The 24,552-nt window shown below is 45.3% G+C and overlaps 1 protein-coding gene across 1 annotated transcript in view; it reads left to right on the top strand.

Annotated features, from left to right (window-relative positions):
• The window catches only part of KIAA1549, a 135,403-nt gene that overhangs the window by 44,549 nt on the left and 66,302 nt on the right, over positions 1–24,552 (top strand). Inside the window, exons 2-8 of the mRNA XM_080818228.1 lie at positions 6,112–8,811; positions 11,882–11,970; positions 13,013–13,190; positions 14,152–14,282; positions 16,562–16,745; positions 17,954–18,013; positions 19,235–19,383. Of these exons, the coding sequence (XP_080674354.1) occupies positions 6,112–8,811; positions 11,882–11,970; positions 13,013–13,190; positions 14,152–14,282; positions 16,562–16,745; positions 17,954–18,013; positions 19,235–19,383 (3,491 nt within the window). The remainder of the gene's footprint in view (positions 1–6,111; positions 8,812–11,881; positions 11,971–13,012; positions 13,191–14,151; positions 14,283–16,561; positions 16,746–17,953; positions 18,014–19,234; positions 19,384–24,552) is intronic.

The following is a 24,552-nucleotide window of genomic DNA, read 5'->3' as shown; positions in this document are numbered from 1 at the left end:
TTTATGTACCAAAAGATGAGTAAGAAAGTTCATATCAGAAATGTTTGGGGTCCCTGGGTGGCTCAGTCAATTAAGCATCTGACTCTTGATCTCAGCTCAGGTCTTGATCTCAGGGTCGTGAATTAAAGCTCCACGCTGAGCTCCATACCCTGGGCGTGCAGCCTACTTAAAAAAGAAGATGAGCACCTGGGTGGCTCAACCCGTTAAGCATCTGCCTTTGGCTGAGGTTGTGATCCCAGGGTCCTGGGACTAAGTCTTGCATCGGGCTCCCTGCTCAGTGGGGAGTCTCCTCCTTCTTTCTCTGCCTCTGCTCCTCCCTCCTGCTCATGCTCTCTCTCTCTCTCACTCTCTCAAATAAGTAAAAATAAAATCTTAAAAAAAAAGAAATGTTTGTAATAACAAAATAGACAGTAGTCCAACTGCTCATCAATAATAGATAGATAGGGATGCCGGGGTGGCTCAGTTGGTTAAGCAGCTGCCTTCGGCTCAGATCATGATCCCAGCATCCTGGGATCGAGTCCCACATCAGGCTTCTTGCTTGGCAGGGAGCCTGCTTCTCCCTCTGCCTCTGCCTGCCACTCTGCCTGCCTGCGCGCTCTCTCCCTGAAAAATAAACACATAAAACAATCTAAAAAAAAAAAACCCAAAAATAGATAAATAAATTTTAGTATAGTCATACCATGGAATTCATGCTGAAGTGGGAATAAATACATGCAAAAAATACACTTGGACGAATCTAAAAAAAATGGAGTGAAAAATAAGTTGCAAGAGAACATATGCAATATAATTTCATTTTGATAAAGTTTGAAAACACAGGAAATGGGAGAATATGTACTCTTTAGGGATACACACATGTGGTAAGACTAGAAGGAAAGCAAGACTTGAGAAAGGCTTAGTTCAAGAGTGAGTCTCTCAGTGGAAGGGAAAGGGGAGGGGGGTCCCCAGGGTATGTCAGAGGAAAGGGCAATCTTTTTTTTCCTTAAACTGGGTGATAGGAACTCGGATGTTCTTTCTATAATTGTCTGTCTACTTGGCAAATATGTTTTTATAAACAGTATTTCTTACCTACTTGATAATTTGATGATAAAACCAGTACCAGTTGGAAGAGAGAGTAATTTAGTAGAAGGTATTAGTATATGGTTGGGTTTGGAAAAGAGAAAGGGAAGGAAGATACTTTTTTCTAAACCAGGGAGAAAATTGGGAAGGGGGAGGATGGTATTTGTTTTAAAGATTTGCTTATTTATCCTAGAGACAGAGAGAGAGAGAGAGAGAGAGTGCGAGGAGGGAGAGGGGCAGAGGGAGAGGAAGAGAATCCCAAGCAGACTGCCCCAGGGAGCACAGAGCTGGATGTGCGGCTTAGTCCCCTGATCCCAGAGATCATGCCCTGAGCCAAAATCAAGAGTCAGAGGCCCAACGGACTGAGCCACCCAGGCAACCCCCGGAGGAGATTTTAATAACGGCACTAAAAGCTCCAGGGTAACCCGAGAACTGCAAAACGAATAAAAGTTGCTAAACATTGACCGAACTGGGTACTAGTTTCACTATCTGCTTTTCTGTTTTAATTCTTAGAAACCCTAGGGGGTCCTTGTTTGGTAGTTGACTTAACCTCCACCCAGAGTTGACTCACTATGCTTTGAAAATTCCACAATTTCACAAAGAAGCAAAAGTAATGGTCCTATTTGGATTCAAGCTCTTTAGAGGTGTTTGCCACTGGGTTTCCCAGGCCAGCCCTCCGAGCAGGTGTTGTTCTCCTGGCACCTGGGCCTGCACCTGTGAGCTGTCCCCAGGTGGACGTGGGGCCTCCCAGCTCCGAAGACAGGCCTCTGCACGGCCTTCAGCAGCACAGAATCATAATATATGCTCTCAGCTCCTTTATGATGTCATATAACTTGGCATGTTTTCCAATGTAATTTCTTTACTAACAATTGTAATTAAATGGACTGATTTGACTAAGGGTGCTGTGATGTGTGAGGTGCCTTCAGTCACTGCGCTTTTACGAACCTGCCTTCCTAAGGCTGCCTCGGGCCCGGGTGCTATTTTAAGCAAGTCAGCTTAAACTCTTTGAGCCTCCTTTGCAACGTGGTGGGATCAATTCAGGTCTTAAAGGATCCATTCAGGTCGGAAGGTCCACGATTCCACAATCAACTACTGTATTTGGGGACGATTTCCAGATAGAACAATATGACTAAAAACAAGAAAACAAAATTATCTTGCTTGGGTAAGACCAACAAGTTCTTAGAGACAGTTGGGCATCTCCCTCGTGGATTTCTAAAAACATCATAAAAAGCTTTCTAAGAGATTGTTAAAAGCATTTGTTTTTCTCAAAGAACAGTTTTAGGTTCACTGAACGGCGAAATTGAGCGGAAGGTGTAATTTCCTCTATGTCCTCTACCTCCCACACATGCATAGCCTCCCCCTCGCCCCCATCAACATCTCCCACCCAGCGGCATGTTTGTTACAAACCGTGAATCTATGTTGACAAATCATTTGTCACCCAAAGTCCATAGTTTATACCTTAGGGTTCATGCTTGCTGTTGTACGTTCTGTGGGTTTGCCTTGTGAATTGTTAAGCCCTGTGAATCGCAGAGCAGTAGGACAGGCCCAGCTCTGTTACCTACAGCGTGGCAAGATTGGAGCCCAGGTCGAGGTACGAGGTAGGCACCCAGTACGTCTGTGTGGCTTGGTCTCCACGGGAGAGAGTGCCTCAACACGGGCTCTTCAGTGTGGCTGCAGACCTGACACTGCCTGAGAGTGACACAGAAACTCAGCACCACCCCAGCCCTGCTGGGACAGTACCTGCCTTTTATCAAGAACCCCCTAGCCTCCCCCCCCCACCATTTATGAGCACGGAGTCTGAGAAGCAGGGGTATCTCCCCAGCCCCCTGCCTTTCTCTCTGTCGGCACAGAGACAGCCTTTCGCTCTGGTGAACTAATGCTTTAGAGCTTGAAAATTGATCTCCAGGGCTTGGAATTAGAGTCTATGAAGGCTTTTCTGTTGGGAGAGACTCACTTGGGTTTTCTAACCTCTTCCTGAATTAACTGCAGAAGTTATTCCCATGGCATCTCAGCTGCTGTCTCTTCAGAGCTGGTTTCTCTCTCTTTGGGGGCTTGGCCAAAAAAGCAGGGGAAAAGAAAAATAACCCCAGAACCACAAACCCCATCACAGCTTGGCGTACCTCACATTTCTTAGTGGGAAGTGTTGGTTCCTCTTTTTTACTGCCGAGAGAATTTTTCATCTTTATGACCGCTTTGCTTTCCCTCTTCCATGTCCTTTGTAAACAGAGTGGATTGAATTCTAGCTTGCATCAGATACTCGGCCTTATAACTTAGCCCCAAACTGTTGCTTTTCTTTGCCGTTTCATCTCTTGTAGTCTTCTGGTGCGTTTTCAAATATGTTTCTGATTCATTTTAAAAGGGATCATGCTCTCTATTCAGATGTTCTATTTCAAAATAAATTAGATCATAGCAGAGTTTTCAAGCACACATAAAATGATTTGTCCTTCGAAAAACTTTGAAATCTATGTTACATAGGTGGACAGAATGTTGATTTTATTACTTTTATTACTATAAATAGATTTATAACTGCTTATCCTTTACTGGGGGAAAAAAAAAAAACAGCAGTGACTTACTTTGCCGTGGTTGTGAGAAACATCGTGATTACTTTTTGGCCCATGCTTGGAATGTGATAGGTAAATAGTAAAGTACATAGGCAAAATATCCTGGAGCTAGGTTGTAAGGAAGGTTATAAGGAAGACAACAGATGCCTAATAATATTGAAATCTCTAAGAAATGCTTTCCTTCTTTTATTCATTTTTAAAAGTCGCATTCCATAAAAAGGAGTGTGACCTGTTTAAGTAAGCAGCTTATATCTGGTGTAAGTTTGTGACTTTCAAATGCTAATGGAACCAGTTAGAAGTCTTTTTTCTAAATAAACATATGGCTAAATATCATGTACTAATTTTAGAGGATATACATAAAATCGATTCACAGAATTTTGTCTTAATCTTGACTTCCATTTCTGCTAACGAGTCACAGGTACCCCTGGATGCCCTCTTTCAGCTTCTGTGGGATCATAGTAAGCTATATTAATTCTGTAGTATGTTTTTTAACCTCACAAATTGTCTAATCTAATATTGTTCATTTATACCCACAGTATTTACTTAGATTTAGCTGTATCTTTATCATTTATTTATCCTCTGTTCGTTCTTCTCCGATCTTCCTTCTGGGGTAATTACCTTTCCGTTGGAAGCATATGCCTGTTTAGAGAGGCAGGCCCCACTACTGAAGGTCTTCTGTTGGTATAATCACTTTCTGTTTACCAGAAAATGTCCCTATTTTAACAAATAGAGAGTATTGTTGGTTATTCAAATCTAAGATGTCAGATATTTTCTCTTAACAGTTTGAAAATTTTATTTCATTGTCACTTGGCTCCTAGTTCTGGGAAGAAGTTATCTGATGGTGTAATTGCCAGTCCTTTCCTCTGACTCATTTACAGTTTCTCTCTGTCTTTGGTGTTCTATAGTATCATCATGTGTGTAGATATGAGTATTTCTTTATTATTTTGGTGGGGGGCGCAGAGGAAGAGGGAGAGAGAATCCCAAGCACACTCCACACCCACTGTGGAGCCCGCCGCAGTGTTTAATCTCACAACCCTGAGATCATGACCTTAGCTGAAATCAAGAGTCGTACACTGAACTGACTGAGGTGCCCCTAACATGAATTTTTAAACAATTCTCCTGGGTTGGGATTTCTTTGTCTTCCTGAATTGAAGGATGTATGTCTCTCACTAATTTTGGACAATTTTTAGCGCTGTTTCTTTGCATATTGTCTCTACCCAGCTCCCTCTATCACATCTTTTAAGAACTTGTATCAAATGTATGTTGGACTGTCTCATTCTAGCTTCCATAATTTTTTTTTTAAGTATGTTCCATGCCCAGTGCAGAGCCCAGTGTGAGGCTCAAACTCACGATCCTGAGATCAAGACCTGAGGTGAGATCAAGGGTCAGATGCTTAACTGACTGAGCCACCCAGGCACCCCATATCTTTCTTACTTCTCTTTTTTAATATTCTCATCTTTCTGTTTCTCTGTATTCCATCTGTGTAATTTTCAGATCTATCTTCCAGTTCACTAACTCTCTCTTTAGCTATGTCTAAATTGCTATTCACTGTTTATTTTGTATTGCATATTGAATTTCAAAATTTTAGCTACTATATATATTTTTCAAGTTTTTAAATTCAGGGGTATCTGATTGGCTCAGTCAGTTAAGTGTCTGCCTTTGGCTCAGGTCATGATCCCAGGTTCCTGGGATCAAGCCTTACATCAGGCTCCCTACTCAGCAGGCTGCCTGCTTCTCCCTCTGCTGCTCCCCCTGCTTGTGCTCTCTTACTTTCTCTGTCAAACAAATAAACAAAATCTTTAAAAAATGGTAAAAGTTTTAAAATTTATTTAAGTAATCTCTGCATCCAATGCGGGACTCAAACTCACGACCCTGAGATCAAGAGTTGCATTCTTCTCCAACTGAGCTAGCTAGGGTCCCCCACCCCTTTATTTTTTCATTTCCAAATATTCTTTTAATTATTTTTCAAGCCTTTCTGGCAATTTTTATATGGTCTCTTGCTCCTTACTCATGTTTTCAGCCGGCTCATGTGGAAGAGCAGGAACGTGGGCTTGGGAATCAAGGCAGGCTTATATTGAGATTCCAGCTCCACCTCTGTCTGAGTGATCATGTAATTGATGCAGTTACCTTCTCTGAACTCTCTTTCTTGTGTGGTAAATGAGACAGAATGGACTAGACAGCCTCCCAGGACCTCCTCCATTTCCAGTATTCTGTGGTGTCGTTTGAAAGTAAGAGAAAAAAATGTCAATGGCTTCTTACACATAAGCGTAAGTAAAGGTAGAGCTCATGGTTATGAATATTGGCAGATATTACCGTGACTATAATTCTGGCAATTTCTGGCTCCCAGTTAGCTGTTTAACTTCTAGTTGTGAGTTATGCATGTTCACACTGAGTGGATATTTGTTGAACGAGTCCTTTTTTCTATCTGAAACAAAGTGTTGGTGGTTTGACTTTGATTGCCTTGCAACTAATCCAGCTTTTACTTCCCTTATAGATGAGCTCTTTCTGGAACAGCAAAACCTCTCTTCATCCTCTGTGGAGCTCATGATGAAGAAAAGCACCGTGCACAGCACTGCACATGTGGCCTTAACAGAAACTGCCCCAGGGTCCCAGCAAAGCAGTTCTCTCCATGTCATATCCTCTCCATCCGCCACTATTTTTGATACAATCTTTTTTAACCAAGGAACACTGACCCAAAGTATAGCCGATCACAGCATCTTGGTGGCAAATTATATGTCAATGATGAGCAACGCGGGGGTCAGAGATGACGATGAAATGGATAACTTTTTGCCAGAAGCTCCCTGGACCACTTCCCGCGCGGTTTCTCCGATCCAGTATCTCCCGCTGAGCCCGCCAGTGCCGACTCCATCTTCACCCATTATTTCTTTACGAGACGAACAGATGACAGCAGCCTGGCAACACACAGTGCAACAGCCAATAGCGGATACCGAATCCCCCAGTCATTTCAGTGCTTTTCGGTCAGCCTTTCCCACATCCCGGGGCATACTTCCAACTCCTAGTAGGAACTTGGTGCTTTATCCTACTGATGCTTATGGGCACTCAGCAAGCAGGACTTTGCCGGAGATCCTGGCTTCAGGCACGGGGGAGGCAGAACCCCTTCTTTCCAGCTCTCTGCCTGCAGAGCCTCTGCTCTTAGGCAGTGGCCTTACTCGGCAGCCGTTTCCCTCCTGGGCGGAGGTCCCACCGCCTGCAGAGGATGTTCTGGCCACAGGCACGGACAGATACCCCGAGGCAACCACGGCTCCGAGTCCCAGTCTAGAAGGAACCATCCTCTCTAGAACAGACCCTGCTGCGGCTCTGGCATGGACAGCCCTCGCTTGTAGCAGCGGCAGCCCCCATTCGGCTTTGTCCTTCTCTCCTGCTGCCTCCGTGTCCTTTTCTCCCCAATCAGCAGATGTTTCCTTTCACCCCTTTCTTCCCGGCAGCTCCAGGGAGACGTCGGAGCTGCCGGGCGAGGCGGCGGTCACCCCAAGTCTCGTGGACGACCCCAGGGTCCTGAGCCCGGCGTCGTCTCGGAGACCGCACGCGTGGTGCGTGTCCTGCCGCGCGGCGTCGCCTCGGCCCGTCGCGTCGGCCGGCCTCCCGGAGAGGGAAGACGTGGGCTCGGGGGACGGCGCCGAGACCCTGTCGGTGACCACCCCGGAGGCCAGCGGCGTCCCTCCGCCCAGCCGCGGAGCGACGGACTTCTCCGAATTCGAATTCGAAGAGGAGCCCCAGCAATTCAATACGCTTTTCCCCTCCCGGCCGGTCGTTGCGCTCTCCTCTCCCTCCGTGGGCGTCTCCCTCGAGGGGGGTGTGGGGCGAGTCGGGACCACCCGGGCGCTTCTTGGCGGCGGCCACCTCTCCGCGCCCGTGTCACTCGATCCTGCTCCCTCGGGCTCGTCCCCTGTCCCCGAAGCATCGGGAGCGCCGTCGCCATCGGGCGGGGCAGCTGGGCTCCCCTGGGTCATCAGCAGCGCGCTCCCCGCCTCTGTCCCGGGCACAGCCAGCCAGCACCGCGGCCCGCCCGCGGCCGGAGACGCACGTCCTTCTCCGTCCTCCGCCCCGGGCCCGCCGGCGGGGCCTTCGCTGCTCCTTGACCTCGAACCTGGCAGCTTCTCTGCGCCCCAGACTGGCGGGGTTTTGGAGTCCTCGTCCGGTTTTTTCTCAACCCCTCCGCTGGAGTTCCCCAGCCTGGCCCTCTCGTCTTCAGAAGCGCTTGCCTCTCCGTCCGCCCCGTCTGTGGGGCCCGCGGGCGACCCGGCGGCCTTCCCCGCTCAGGCCTTCTCCACCTCGGCTGAGACGCTCGCCTGGGCCGACTCTCCCCGCCGGCCCTCCGCGCCGCTTTCCCTTCCCAATTCCACAGCCTCTGGCTCTTCGCAGCTCTGGCCGAGTTCAGACCTTCTCATAAGCACCTTCACGTTCCTTCCTGGCTACTCTGAAGGGTCGCTCCTCTCCGGCTTCCCTTCGGACTCTCTCAAGTTCTCTGAAGCAGCCACAGTTTCTCGCACGGGTCCCGGCGCCCACTTTACCTCAGCCCTCACTGCAACTACCTCCTCCTATTTTGAGTTGTCGCTCATGGCCCCTGAATCTGCGGTCACCACTCCGGTGCCCTCCGGTTCTGAGCCCGCCCTTGACATTCTGACTCTTGCGACTCACTCACCAACACCTTGGACTGCTTTTCCTACGACACCCATTTTAGCAGAATCTTCTCTCTTTCCATCTCCGACTCCAGCACCTCCCAGTGACGATGTCAGTGCTGCGGGTGACCACACACCTGTCTTGCCCTCTTTCTCCAAAGTCCTCCCTAGCACCACACTCCTGGTCACTGATGCGTACCTGCCGTCGGCATCCTCCTTGGCTCCTGAGGCGATCCCCTCACCTCTCCCTACAGAGCCAGTGTTTGTGGGCCCGTCATTCCCACCCACAGATTTACCAGTGAACACCACCGTGGAACTGAACTCACCCAACACCAGTGCTGCCCCTGATCGTACTGTTGACAGCACCCCGAGCAGCAGGGGTGACGCTGCGAGTCAGACCCCCCCGGAGAACAGTTCAGCACGACCCCCACCTTCCCTTCATCCCGTGCCCACCTCCACTTCTGAAGCAATGGTTGACACTCCAGCACTGGTCACCACCAAGCCGCCATATGTGTGTGATATTACGGTTCCCGATGCCTATTTGATCACGACGGGTAAGGCCCTGCTTCAAGTCACCTCTCGGTTGGGGTGATCTTTCTAAGGTGCTTGTATGGCATGCCTCTGTGATGTGGAGCATCATGGGAAAGAACGTGGGCTTCGGCCCCAGGGAACCCTCACCCTTTCACCTTTCTCCTGTGAGTTCTCTGGATAGTTCTCTCTTACTCGCTCTACTTCTCGGTTTCCTCAGCTATCAAATAAGAATGATTGTGCTGCCCGTTTCATTGGGTTATAAATAAAATAAAAGTAAATAGAAATAAATAAAGTTAAAAAGTAAATAAAAATTTTAAGTGGAGCCTTAGGAGTGTTTGCTAAGATCTTTGTCTTTGGAACTCCTATCCCGGTGGATGCGTAGATGGCGTGGTTAGAACAAAAACCTTCATGTTTCGTTCAAGCAGGTAGTTGTGCAAATGTGTATTGGTAACTGCTACAATTTCTTACTAATTTCTTATTCTCTTCCTTGAAAGGAAGGAGCACTTTGCTCCTACGTGTTCCTGTAAATGTCACTTAGATCCTGAGAATCCGAGAAAGAAACAGGGAGGGGCTAAATGTCTGATCTCAATTATAAACTTTGATCTGTGCCCTGGTCCGAGCCCAAGTGACAGGATGACAAACAGCAGCTTCCCTTGTACCTGCCCAGCTGCTTTAGTCTAATGAAATGGGAGCATGTTTGACGTCATGTCTGTATATGTCCAGTGACCGTGGCCTGCTGTGCCGGGTTCTCCAGCTTGTTCTTCATCAGGAATAACAGGCTGCGTGTTAAGTCTTATGACCTGGTAATGTACTTGAATGCAATATCATACGCATCTGCAAGCCTGGCTCTGTTGTGTTGATTTTGGTGGGAATGGAGGATAGAAATGAAGAAGGGAGACAGAAGATGGTAGGAGTAAAGGAGGAATGGAGTGGAGTAGAGAAGGAGGAAGAACAGGGAAAGGTAAGGTGAGGGAAAAGCAGATGGTGCTGTGAGGTAGGCCATGCATCCTCTGCTCATCATGGTGGTGCCTCCCCTCTCTGAGCTGGTGCAGAGAAGCTGAAGCCTCTGCTAACTCCCTCCCTCCCCTAAATAAGGAACCATTTATCAATTCATTTGACAAATAATTATGGAGCACTCAGTATGTGCAGGTGCCTTTAGAAGGTCTAAGGGTTATCTAGATGAAGGACACGGATCTGACCTTCAAGGAACTTAGATTCTAGTAGGGTAGACACAAGATACGTTTTCTTGGAAGCTGTGATAAGAATGGTTGAAAGAGTTCTATAAGAGCGACTTTTGGGATGATGAGGGATGGGTTTGGAAGGATGTGAATTGGAAGTACACACTCAAGAGGGCTGTTGTCTGGAGATGGAGGGAAGTGTCCTCCTGGGGGAAGGTGTGCACACAGGTGGAGAGGTCGGACAGCCCAACAACAGTATAATGGGATGAGGTTGGGGGAAGTGGTGAACTTTTATCTGTGGTATACCAGCAGTCCAGAGGAGAGAGAATAGTTTCTGGTAGATATGATACTTTTCTTCCTTTCTATAAAATTACTACATAGTAACTATGAAGTGATCAATTACAAGAAGCTTATTAAAAGAACTACTGAAAGCTTCTTTATTTCTTGGATTTCGTGACATTTGTGATACTTGGAGGTATAATGCGTCTTTTCACATTTTTCTACAAATAATTAGAAACCATTTTTAGAAGTATCTAAGAATATCAGATAGATATAGCATTGATTAACTGTCGCAGAGGATATACATTTAATGAATTTGGTGTCCTTTGTTAGAGATCCATGTATTTGCAATTTTAGGGTAAAATTCACCCACTGTAAATGTACACTTCAGTTGTTAAGTGTGTGGAGTTGTACATAAGTAACCCTACTGTTACATTGTATTTTTAAGTGGACAGGAATGCTGTATTTTGCTCTCAGTGGTTATCCTTGAGCCATAGGAAGGATCACCTCATTTAGAATCTTCATTTGGATTTGGCCGTGGTTTATTTTTAGTAATTATCAGAGAGAGAGGATTGGGTTGATCTCTTGTCCTCTGAAAGGGTTCTTTTTATGGAGCTCTGTCATGAAAGTAAGAGCCCTCTGTTGATCTGTGGCAGACTGTTGGGAGAACCCTTCACCGTGTGGATCCTCTAAGGGGTGAGGCTGTGCTCCCACCCAGGACTTGCCTGACCCTGGCCTCCTTGGCAGGGGTCTCTTGTCTCTCCTGGTCCAAACCAGATATCTAGAGAAACAGAGAGTTGTTGCTGATGACTCTTTCCCCCCAAAGGCCCTCGTGCTCATATCCTGATGTTACAGTTTAGGTCTTACTCAGATTAACTAGAGAAGGTGTAGGTTTTCATGGTGGGCCATGCAGACTATTCAGAGTAATACATGGCTGGTTCTCCCTTTAGATGGGGCTACTTATAATGTGTGCTTCCTCCTTTCCTCTTTTGGGTTTTTCTTTCTGTGATTCTCTATTCTGTCTCTCCATTCCCCAAGTTTAGCTTTTGAGATCTTGGAAGAGGAAAGAAAAAATAATAGGGAAAAGAAAGGGGAGCAGCAGGACATGTTTACTAAATACTGAGAAAGAGGCTCTCTTATTACAGATTTTAAAATAGAATTTCTCAGATGTGGAAGGAGAGTTAAATATAGCTAGACTTTGTTACAAGAAATATTTTACTTCCTACATAAAATTTTAATACACGAGGATTGTGAAAATCTTTTCCGCCCTGTTATTAGTGGTAAAAACCCTTCCCTTATTGCATTGAAAAATTGTGGTAGGAGACCTCATTTTATAGGGGAAGATGTCATCTTGTTTTGCTGAGTAACATCTTAAAGCCTTTTAAAATATTACGGCTGAGAGTTAAAACTTTGTGTTTTACCGTTAGGGGCATAGCCAAAAGGAAAAAAAAACCCAGGAATGTCCAGATCTACTGCTGTTCCTCTGTTCTTTCGTAGTCTGGGCCTGATTTTACAAAATGATTTTCAGAGCTGGTGTCACAGTTTGGCTGAGCACTGCCTTGGGGCCCAGAAATGTGCAGCCCACGTTATTCGTAATGAAACTAAACTGCATTTGGTGGTTGGCTTTGGTTTGCAGTGCTGGCCAGGAGAGCCGTGCACGAGTACATCATCACAGCCATCAAAGAAGTGCTGAGGATTCACTTCAACCGTGCAGTGGAGCTCAAGGTAGGTCCCTGTGGCGCGGGAGCTCAGGCTGAAGGCATGTCATGGTTCTAGAAAGCTCACTCTCTCCTCTCCTCCCTCCTTCTCTTGGTGAACGCCTACTCATTCTGGAATAGCCGCTCAAACGTCACTTGTCAGGGAAGCCCTGATCCCACCCGAGGCCAGGTGTAGTGCACCGGAGGGGTGTGTTGGCAGAATTGGAACAAAAAGTCTCTAAGACCAGAGTTGGGGGTGATGATGTGATGATGTCGCTTCCCTTGATTTATAAGAAAGGACTTGGATTCGAATTTTAATGATATTTTAGAGTGAGTGCATATGCACATTTCTGTACACTCAGTGGGCTAGAGATCGATTTCCGTATGTTTTACAGTGGACAAATGGCTCCTTCCTCCTCTCCCCGATGAGGTCAGAAAGCCCCGCTCTAGGCCCGCATGTGGCTGCCGTGCACATGAAAGGGGCTTGTCTGAATTGAGATGTGCTGTGAGTGTAACACTGACACAGGATTTCAAGGGCCTCGTGAAAAAAGAAATGTAAACGATCTCATTAATAATTTTTTTACATCGACCACATGTTGAAATGCTGTTTCAGATGTCTTGGGTTAAATAAAATTAATTTCACCTGTTTCTTAATATTTTTTTTTTCATGTGGCTACTAGAGATTTTAAAAATTGCATATGGGGGCTCATGGATTTCTTTTGGACAGCCCTGCTCAGCAGCATAAGTGTTCCTCTACATGTGGATTAAACACGACGACATTGAATTCCCTGTTACTCATTATTCAGTTCTTATTATCAGCTGTTGTTTCTCGCGGCCTTTGCTCTTGTAATTCTGTGCTGTTTTTGAGAAGGTGGGCAGATCTGCAAAAGGGATAACTAAAATAAAATTTTGATTGTCTCCACAGCGCTCCCTCTTCATTTAGAGCTACCTGTTTATTTTTCACCTCACTTGCTCTGTTATTTTTCTACTTCATGCAGCTTCCTTTAATTTTGAGTTACGGTCCTCTCAGTTTGATAATTACTGTCTTTTGTGTTTTTTAATTTTCATAGGTTTATGAACTGTTCGCTGACTTCACTTTCCTGGTCACATCTGGACCTTTCGTTTACACAGCAGTATCAGTGATAAATGTACTTATAAACAGTAAACTTGTACGTGACCAAACTCCTTTAATCCTGGCTGTGAAACCTTCCTTCCTTGTGCCAGAGTCCAGGTTCCAAGTTCACACGGGTGAGAAAACTGAGCATAGTTGTTTTGACTGATTTGTACATAAAATTTCATTTTATTTTTTACGTCGTTAAAACATTGGGGGAGGATTTTAAAAAATTAATTTAAATTTTAAAAAAGCCTTTATCGTTACAGAAAACTTCTAGCATATACGAAATTGCCCAGAATACTTGAATGAGCCCCTGTGTAGTCATCATATGGCTTCAACAATTTTCACCTCCTAGTCTGTCTTGTGACACTACGTGCCCTCCTCCCACGTTATTTTGATATGGCATCATGTCATCTCACCCATAAATATTTCAGCCCGTGCCTCTAAGAGATGAAGCTTATTAAATACACTCTCACACACATATCTGCGCTTGAAAAATTACCCATTGTTCTTTTTCCCATTGACATTTTCCCATTGTTCTGTCTGTCCCCCACAGTGTTGTTTTTTTTTTTTTTAAGATTTTATTTATTTATTTGACAGATAGAGATCACAAGTAGGCAGAGAGGCAGGCAGAGAGAGAGGGGGAAGCAGGCACCCCGCTGAGCAGAGAGCCCGATGTGGGGCTCGATCCCAGAACCCTGAGATCATGAACTGAGCTGAAGGCAGAGGCTTAACCCACTGAGCCACCCAGGCGGCCTCTCACCCCCCACGGTGCTTTTTGAGGAGCTGAGAGTGTTTTCACTCTTTCCACTTGAAATGTTTCTGTCAGTTGCATCTTTTGGTGCTCCGTTGTTACCTTTTTCCATTTTCAATGATACAAGTCACTTTCACTTGCATGTATCCATTTGGTGCCAGTTCCCCTTGTACGTTTCCCTGCTGGGAGGGTGCTTACTACTCCCTCTCCATACTTAATCCCGTGCAGGGGGGGGGGGAGGGGAGGGTTGTTCGTGGAGTTAGATAGTATTTTTCGCCTCCTCAGTCATCAGTCCTAAGCCCGCCTGGTTCATGGGCCTGTGATTGCTGTCTGTCTCTTAGTTCTTCAGTTCGTGCCTCAGAGTGTGGATATCGGCTTCTGCAACTTCACCCAGCACATCGAGAAAGGCCTGATGATAGCTCTTTCTGAAGTGAGAAAACACCACCAGGGGACGCATAACTTCACCGTGCAGGTGAGAATAGCACTGAATGCAGAACAAGGCGCTCTGCCCTTTGAAGAGGAACTTGTTTCACAGTCTTGTTGAGGCCACAATGAACTCTTCCTTATTCCCTCTCGTGGAAGAAATTCAGTTCACGTGAATCAGGGTCGATCTCTTTCTGGGGCACGAAGTTCACGGGGCGTGAATAGGCAAGTACTTGAAGATTACAGAGCAGTAGGATAACCACGGAGCTCAGAAGTGGTGAGCTGGACAGAGATGAGCATATGCCAGAAACACAGGAATGTTCTAGGAAGGAACAGTATCAACCTAACTCCCCCCCCAATGGGGGGAGTGTTTCGTGTTGTGGGGTACCATGAAATGTAGTGTTTCATTCTAAAAAACAGAATCTAGCCACTCTAGATGAACAGGTTTTGAGTGTATTGTATGGAAATCCCTGATGTTGTTATATTTCTTTGATATTTTTTCTCTATATTCTTTGTCCTCTCTTTCTAGATTTTATAGCAAATAGATTTTTGTGCACCTGGAGCCACCTTTCATGATTTTATTCATTTATTTGATGGACAGAGATCACAAGCAGGCAGAGAGGCAGGCAGAGAGAGGAAGGGAAGCAGGCTCCCCGCTGAGCATCGAGCCCGATGCAGGGCTCGATCCCAGGACCCTGAGATCATGACCTGAGCTGAAGGCAGAGGCTTCAACCCACTGAGCCACCCAGGCGCCCCCATCTTTCATAATTCTTATGTTTTCTTGTAATACCATCTCTTTATAAATTCCCCATTTTTGTACACTTTCTATTTATTTATTTTTTAAGGTTTTATTTATTTATTTGACAGAGAAAGAGATCACAAGTGGGCAGAGAGGCAGGCAGAGAGAGGGGGGGAAGCAGGCTCCCTGGTGAGCAGAGAGCCCCATTCGGGGCTCGATCCCAGGATCCTGAGACCATGACCTGAGCTGAAGGCAGAGGCTTAACCCACTGAGCCACCCAGGCGCCCCTGCACATGTTCTAAACTTTGTTCTCCGAGTCATTAATTTTGTCTCAGCTGTGTCTGCCGTGTTTCTCAGTCCCTCCTTTTTCTGTTGTTTTTGGCTCCTTTCTCATGGTGATTTCTCCTGCAAAGACGCAGGATTATCGTGAATGGTGCCGGGATATCACCTTGAAAGTCTCTGAGGACATTAACGAGCATTTGTTTAAAAAGTTGCCTTCCGGTTCCCACATTGTGTTTTCTCCGCAGCCATTGTTCTGTGTTGATCTTGGTCCTTGGCGCTAGGGCTCCTAGTTTTCCGTAAACTATCCGGACACTGATGGTTAGTCGCCATGAGGAGTGAAGAAGCAGGTTGTTAATTTTGGCAGCTCACCCCTTCAGCTGTGGCGTCTGTGTCCACATCCGCCCTGTCTCCCGATGGGAGGACTCCCTGGAGCACTGGGTCCCAGGCAGGGGATGAGGTTGGTGGGGCGGACTGGAACGCCTGCCCCAGTGCAGGACAAGGATTTCGGGAAATGGAGCACTTCACAGAAAAGCTGCCTTTTCTTTCGTTTTCTTCCCTTCTCTGTCTCTCGTGTGCTCTGGTGGGTAGTAGTCTCTACCCTCCTTCCTAGTGGCCAAACCCACAGCCTTGTAGCCTGCTCTGACCAGGAGCTCCTTTTCCTTCTGGAGCTCTTCTTTGGGCTGGTCAGGGGGCAGGTGTGGCTGTGCCAGCCCCTCTGTGTTGGCCTGCCCATGGCCGTGAGGAAGGAAGGAGGAGGGAGAAAATCAGCTCAGCTCTTTGGTACGTGGGCTTTGAATAATTGTACTGATCGCTGTTCATGGCCTCCTCTGGGGTTGTTTCCTGCAGAGGCCTCCCAGCTCTCTGCTCCTGCGCTCCAGGCCTGGCTATGATTTGGGTCTCCGTTCCCTCCGTTCTGGTTTATATCATTACGATCCCATCCTGTCTCCATCTTCCAGGAATCTGACAGAATCTCTGATTTTCTTCCATTCTCAGAGCCGTTGTGGATTTACTCCCCTTTGTTCAGCTTCTTGTTATTTCAGTGGGATTTGGAGTGGGCGGGGCAGGGAGGGACTATGAATACACGTGTTCGGTTCATCGCTTCATGTGGAAAACATTTTCAGTAAACCGAGAATTTTAAGTATTGCAAACGGGAACCAAGTTGTGGAGCTGGTTTGTTCCTTTGAGAAATGTTCTCTCCTTTAAAAAAAAAAAAAATCAGTGAGAGAAAGTGTAAGGGAGACACCATCGGCTTTTAGCTCAGTGTTTTGCTTTCTTTTGGAAGCTGATCCCACCTTCCTTCTTTTTAGATCCTGAATATCACCATGGGTGCTTCAAGGCCGGCCCCTCGGCGGGGCCCGGTCAATATCATCTTTGCCGTCAGAGGCACGCGGGGGTTTTTGAACGGGACAGAAGTGAGCCAGCTGCTCAGGAACTTGAGCGTGGTGGAGTTCAGTTTCTACCTGGGGTACCCCGTGCTCCAGATCGCAGAACGTGAGTATGGCTCTCACCAAACGCTGGGAAAGTGGCCACAAGTGTTTTCATTGCCGGACCTCTTTTGAAATACTTGGCTGAAGTCCAGAGTGTAAATCAGATAAAATCAGAGCTTCTCAGAGTCAATTCCGGCTGGGCCTCCCGAGCCCTCCTCACCCACTGGCCTTGCTTTATTATTGTCCTTTGAGAGTACAGGGCACTGGTAAAGACTACACCAGTTCTGGGAAGGGTAAAACCAGAGGCACCGAGAACAGACCTGTGGTTGCCAGGGGTGATGGGTGGGAGGCAGGCTAGACTGTGGAAGAGTAGCAGAAGGCAACTTTTGGGGGCTGATGAGCCTGTTCTGTGTCTTTGATGTGGTGGTGGTTATGCAACTTTGTGCCTTTGTCAAAACCATAAAGCCGTACACCAGAAAGAGTAAATTTTGCTGCATGTACGCACAAAACTAAGAAAAGAATAATAGATGAAAACAAACAAAACCTTTCTTCCTGGCTGAAGCAATTAGAATCACGGTGCACACGGAGCGGGCTGGGGGTGGGGTAAACATTTACTTCAAAAAACAGTAGATTTGAGGGTTGAAGTCAGGCCAAAAAATACATCAAATTCCTTTTCAAAAATGGAACAGCCAAATGGTCTAATGACTTTTATGTGTTTTCGTGTGCAGTTAATTAAATTAAAAAGGGTGACTTGTCAGATGCAAAAGTAGGCAGGGATAGAAATTGTTCTCTACAAATTGTACCGTTCGTTCTGTGCTGTGCAGGTATGGGTAAAAGAGTAAGGATGACAGCCGGGGTAGCCCGGGCCTGTCCCGGGCAAGCCAGGACATAGGGTCACTTTACCTGGAGTCATTGCTGGCAAATCCTGGGGTCCCAGCGAACACAGTGTGAAATCTCATTGCTCTGGAACAATGAGATTTCAAGGGGATCATGTGGGTGGGTGGGCTCTGTGTAAAGCGGCGTCCCACTGGGTCACTCGAGCCAGCCTTTTACTTCTCATTCTCTGTCTTTCTCCTGGAGACTCCTGTGCTCAGAAACTGCCTGTGGTCCTTGCCTTCACACCAGTCTGGCATTTTGTTCTAACACGTTTTGCACTAAAGGCGAAATACCGTGGAAAGGCAAAGTACTGTGACTTAGCGGGTACTCCCTAGACTTACCTTCCTGATGCGTGCAAACATGTTCTTACGGATTTCCCTCCTTTCCCTTTTATAGCCTTCCAGTACCCACAGCTGAACTTATCTCAGTTGTTGAAATCCTCCTGGGTGAGAACAGGTATGTCGGACTTACATAATGCTTTGGCAGCTGTAAGAATAAAAAGTCTGTGCAGGTGTACTGAGCGTGATGTCACCTTTCGTGCGTCTGAGTCCTAAATTCAGGGCACCATGTCCCTTAAATTCTTGGCAAAGAATGAATGAGAAGGGAATTCAGATTCAGCTGTGGGAATATGTCCTGCTGAGTTATGGCACGAAAAGGATTGGCTTTCTTTAAAATTCATACATCAAGTTCAGGGGAAGGTCTAACAAGAATTGACAGTCTTCTGATCCAAAACAGGATAGAGTTCCAAAGCAAGGATCTCTCTCTCTCTCTCTCTCTTTTTTTTTTCTAAAAAGGCTTATTTGTTTGGTTTTATGAGGATGAATAAGATAGCTTGGTGAGCAAATGAGGTTTTTAAAAAAAGTCTTGTGGGCCTGGGTCAGATATTTATAGCTATGGCATTGCAGATAAAGGCTTTCTAACTGGGTAACCAAAGTCGAAGAGATAGTGACACCCTCACTATGTGCCCAGTGAGCGGCACAGTAAGTAACTGGTCATGGAGAGAATCGTGTGCTGTGGTGACGGTCACCATTTGTGGTTTCTCAGGCCCTGTCGGTTCTCCTTGCTTCACATACAATATCCCGTGGAAAGGCTCCACTTCTTTGCGTGGTGCAGTGGCCCCATTTTCCAGATCATTTTCCTAGCACTTCCGAGACTTGTCCCTGGTCTGTCTCCGGGCAGATTTGAGCCGGTTCTGGCTGCAAAGCCCAGAGGTCTTTCCTCTGACCATATGCTGACAAGCCCATTATCTGTTTGATAATCGTGCTTACAGCAGATGTTTTTCAGACAGGCACCCTTATCTGGGGTGAGTTCCTGCATCTGAGTCTTGAGTCTAGATGCGATATGAACTAGAGCATTTCCAGAAGTTTTGAAATAAGGATGGATAAAATGTTTGCCCGCGTGTGGGAGTTCTTAGCTCTAAAGCTTCTATGCTGCCCAGTTCCTCGGACTTCTGGCCACCAGCCCGTGTGAGAGCTTGGAACTGTAAATAAGACCCTTGAGCAGCACTTCCTGGCTCCCTATGACCCCGTTCATGTTCACTTTCTTTCCCTAGTATCTCCTCTCGAGGGGTGGGCACGTGATAGGAATCCTATGTTAATTTGTCCTCCACATGCGCTCATTTTTCCTCCGCTGCTAACTTGTTTCGGGGCCTGGGTGTGTTTCATTTTGTAAATGTAGTTCTCCTGGGCGTCGTGGAGAAGCAGCTCCAGAATGAAGTGTTTCAGGCCGAGATGGAGCGCAAGCTGGCGCAGCTGCTCAGCGAGGTGTCCACGCGGAGGCGGATGTGGAGAAGGGCCACCGTCGCTGCCGGGAACAGCGTGGTGCAGGTACTCTAAGAAGACCAAGGGAGGAGGGAAGGAGGGGGCAGAGATTTGTCTAAAAACACACGGAATTTTCACGCAAATGGAAGATGCCATGAGAAAATTCTGATTGGGACTGATGACTCTATCTGGTAGCAAGTGAGCGTTGTAGCATTTCAGTTCGACTAGAGTCTAGACACATAGACCCATGGGGAGCACGGCAAGAAAATTGTGTCACTGGGTTGCCATGCCATCAACATGACCTTGTTTTTTGGAGTAGTTTTTAATTACCAAAAACGTAGTCAATTTTATGCAGTGTTAAGTATTATTAATAGCATCATAGCTATAAATCACCCATCTGTAAGAGACCTTAAGGGATCGGAGAGAGGAGAATTTTGTGTCCTCCCTTTAGCATTTTATCCTCCCTGCCTCCAGCCAGTGCAGGTGGTTTCATGTTACCCAACTATCTCCACTTTGTTGTTGTTGTTTTAATTGGGGTAAAATTGGTATATGACATTATGTTATTTTCAGATGTACGAGATCATGATTTGATATTTGCATACACTCCAAAGCGACCACCGCAAGAAGTCTAGTTACCGTCCGTCACCCTACAGTCCATTTTGTAAACTAGCAGGAAGGCTACAAACAACAGATCCATTTGAATCCAAAAGTGACCCATCAAAAATGCAAGTGCTCGCAGAGAGCTGGAGGTTGGGGCTGTAATTTATTCCCATCTCGATGTGAATTCTGATTATTTTGGATGTTTTTCTTTATTGACTGCTGACTTCTAGAGCTAGGAAAATGGGATATTTAAAGTTAAGGTGTCGCAGAGACAGGAAAGCCGGTGCAATCCGGGGGTGCAGGGGCATCGGAGGGAAGGGTACTCAGCTGACTTGGATGGGTGTGGCGGGAGTTTGCCTTGAGCTGACGACATTGTCCTGTGACCCTCTTACCGAGTTTTCCCCGTCAGCATTGCTCTTGATTCCCTCTCCCAGAGTCATTCCTTTGCCAGTTATAGTCCAGTATAGAGAAATTTTAAAAAACGAATAAAACATTGAGAATAACATTAAATAAGTGTTAAACAAAAAAGAAATTAAAATGACCTGTAAAAGCCTTGCCTTATTTAGCAGCCCTGGCTTCGTAGAGTTCAAGGTCTTGGTGGAGGCTAATTTATGCACGTAAAACAGAGACCTCATTAAACTACCTAATGAAGTGCTACGTTAGTTGTGCAAATTCCCTCAGGTAGGAGTGTGAGGTCTGTGGAAGTGAACCAAGCCACCCCGAGCCAGCGGTGCCACCTGACGGATTGCACTGGGACTGCGTCCCCACATCTTTCCCCGCTTAGGGTGACCTAATGTGGAGACATAGACAAGGATTCATGTGCAACAGTTCGGGACTCTTCATCAAAATATCATCTGTAAAAGGGAAAACATGAGAGCAACCTCAATGACCATCAGTTGGAGAATGAGTAAATAAATTATAGTGAATCTTTGTATGTTGGAATGTTAGGTGGCCATTGTCATTTAAAAAAAAAACTAATGAGGAGTACCTGGGTGGCTTAGTGGGTTAAGCATCCGCCTCTTGATTTTAGCTCAGGTCTTGATCTCAGGGTGGTGAAACCAAGCCCCAGTCCACACTCAATGTGGAGCCTGCTTCAGATTCTCTCTCTCCCTCTCCCTCTGCCCTTCCCCTCCCGGCCCCCTCCCCCACCCACTTTCCCTCTGCCCTTCCCCTCCCGGCCCCCTCCCCTACTCACACTCTCTCTCGCTTTCAAAATACATAAATTAATAAATTATCGAGTGATATGGTGAACAAAGATTGCCAAAGAATGCATGTGCTGTCATCCAAATATTAATATGAAACCTATGAAAAAAATTATGGAAGTATGCCACAGTGTTTATAATAATTTTCTTTGGTTGATTGAGCTTCAGGTGATTTTCATCTTTTTTTTTTTATATACATTTTGTGTGTTTTCAGAATTTCTCCAGTGAGCTTGTAATTTGTACGGTGAACATGTGATTTTAATCAGAAAATAATTTTAAAAAGTGAAATTGAAAACGTTGCCCAAAATGATGACTCCATCGTACTATGGTTGTATGGATTCCAGATATGAATCTGATAAGAAGTTATCTAGAAAGGACGCTAGAGTTAGATTTTACTGACTGTTGCTTTTAGATTGGATGAGTTTATAGAGTCTTTAATTATATACCCAAATACACTGGAACTTGGTTTCTGCCAGGTGAAACCATTTCTAAAAGGTATCAAAACTTTTTCAGTGCAGTAAACATTCACATAGCCCTTCGATAGTATTCCATTCTCAGGGCTAATAAAAAAATTAATCATTACAGCCCAGTTTGGGGAGGGATTAGGTGGTTAGGGAGTAGAAGTGGTCAGGGAATGAGCCTAGACATAGCAAACAAAGGGCAGGATAGATGAGCCCTTCTTAGAATGGGGAGGTATAAAGAACAGATTCTCCAGGGATGAGAGTTTGGACCTGTTTGTAAAGGATCTTTTAAAATTATCTGGAAGAAGGCATTCAGAGTGAAATCATGAAGTTGTTGATTTGCCAGAAGTTTCCAGTGGGGAAGAAGGAGTCCCGCAGCCGTGTCCAGAGCGCAGGGCAGTATTACAATTCTGTACACGTGGCTAGAAAAGTAGCAGCTGCGTTTTGCCAATGGCAAATGTAGAAACCAAAAATTCAAATTGCTTATGCAAAATAGAGGGCTTGGACTCATTGTTGACATCAGTCCTGCATTTTGCTGGAGTCTCAAGGGGCAGTAAAATTGTGGCATATTATTAGAAAAACAGCAACAAAATAGAAACATGTATTTATGTAAAACCGTGATACAGCAAGGATACCAGATTCTGAAGTCCTAATATGAGAGGGCACCAGAGGGAGATCAATTCTGAGACAAATCAAAGCACTATTTGACTAGGTGATTGTGAATTTGTGTACAACTTTCTAGCTCGATTGAAAGATAATTGACATGATACCATAGAGGTTTAAAATGTGCAATTGATGATTTGATATATGTATATATTGCAAAGTGACTGGCACAATAACATTAGCTAACACGTCCATTATTATTTTTTGGATGTGGTAAGAATTTTTTTGGTTGTGGTGAGAATAAGATCTATGCTCAGCCCCTCTCAAGTATATAAAACAGCATTGTTAACCATGGCCCTACGCTGTGCGTTAGACCCCTGGAACTTACTCATCTTACGGCTGGAAGTTCATACCCTTTGGCCACCATCACCCATTTCTCCCAACTCCTGTTCCTGGCAACTACTATCTACTCTCTATTTTTATGAGTTTGGCTTTTTTAGATTCCACAAATAAGCAAGCGCAAACGGTGTTTGTCTTTCTTTGTCTGCCTTATTTCGGTTTGCATAATGCCCTCCAGGTCCATGTGGTTGCAAATGGCAGGATTTCCTTCTTTCTTATGACCAAATGTTATTCCATGTATGTGTATGTGGGCATGCACATGTGTGTGCATATCACATCACATCTTCTTTATCCATTCATCCATAGATGGACACTTAGGTCCATGTCTTGGTTGTTGTAAATAATGCCGCAGTGAGCAGGGGCGGCACTGGGGGAATACAGATATCTTTTCAAGATAGTGGATTTTACTTCCTTTCGGTATATACCCAGAAGTGAGCTTCCTGGATCACATGGTAGTTCCATTTAAAATTTTTTGAGGAATGTCCATACTGTTTTCCACAATGCTGGCACCAATTTATATTCCCACCAACCATGCACAAGGGTTCCCTTTTCCGCATCTTCTCACTAGCACCCATCTCTAGTCTTATGATGATAGCCATTCTATCAGGTGTGACGTGATACCTCATTGTGGCTTTGATTTACTTTTCTCTGATGATTCGTGATGTTGACCTTTTCATATACCTGTTGGCTGTTTGTGTGTATTTTATGGAAAAATGTCTGTTCAGATCTTGTTCCCATTTTTAAATCAGAGGGTTTGGGTGTGTTTTTGTTTGTTTGCTATCGAGTTGTATGAGTTCCTTATATATTTTGGATATTAATCTCTTGTCAGATATATGATTTGTTGCATATTTTCTCCCTTTCCATACGTTGTCTTTTTATTTTGTTGAGTCTTTCTTTTGCTATGCAGAAGCTTTTAAGTTTGACACAGTCCCCTTGTTTATTTTTGCTCTTTTTTTGGCTTGTGCTTTGAGTGTTATATCTAGAAAGTCATTGCCAAGACCAACATCAAGGAGCCTTTCCCTTATGTTTTCTTTTAGGAGTTTTATGGTTTCAGGTCTTACATTTAAATCTTTCCGTTGGAGGTTTTTTTTTTTTTTTTTTTTTTAAAGATTTTTACTTATTTATTTGACAAACAGAGATCACAAGTAGGCAGAGAGGCAGGCAGAGAGAGAGGAGGGAACAGGCTCCCCGCTGAGCAGAGCCCAATGCAGGGCTCTACCCCAGGACCGTGGGATCATGACCTGAGCTAAAGGCAGGTGCTCAACCTACTGAGCCACCCAGGTGCCCCTGGAGTTATTTTTTGTGAGTGATATAAGATAGGGACCCAGTTTAATTTTTTTGGTTGTGCATATACAGTTTTCCTAGCACCACTTATTGAAGAGACTGTCTTTTTCCCATTGAGTATTCTTGGCTCCTTTACCAGGGTCTTATGTGAGTCCATATGAATATTAGGATTATTTTTTCTATTTCTAAAATGCCATTAGAATTTAGATGGCTACAGAGGGCTATAGGTGGCATCTGTAGATGGCTTTGGGTAGTATGTACATTTTTAAAAAAAGATTTTATTTATTTGAGAGAGAGAGAGAGTGAGTGCACAAGCAGGCAGAGGGGCAAAGGGAAAGGGAGAAATAGACTTGCTGCTGAGCAGGGATCCCAGTGTGGGGCTCGATCACAGGACCCTGGGATCATGACCTGAGCCAAAGGCAGATGCTTAACTGACTGAGCCACCTAGGCGCCCCAAGATAATATGGACATTTTAACAAGTTCTTCCAGTCTATGAACACAAAATATCTTTCCATTTATTTGTGTCTTCAATTTCTTTCATCAGTGTCTTATAGTTTTTAGTGTACAGATCTTCTAATTTCTTGGTTGAATTTATTCCTAAGTATTTTATTATTTTTGATGCTGTTGTGAATGGTACTATTTTATTTCTTTTTCAAAATATTCATTATTATTTAGAGAAAACATGG

This window comes from Martes martes (assembly GCF_963455335.1).
Source record: "Martes martes genome assembly, chromosome: 11".
NCBI lineage: Eukaryota > Metazoa > Chordata > Mammalia > Carnivora > Mustelidae > Martes > Martes martes.
This window is presented reverse-complemented; position numbering and strand designations above follow the sequence as displayed.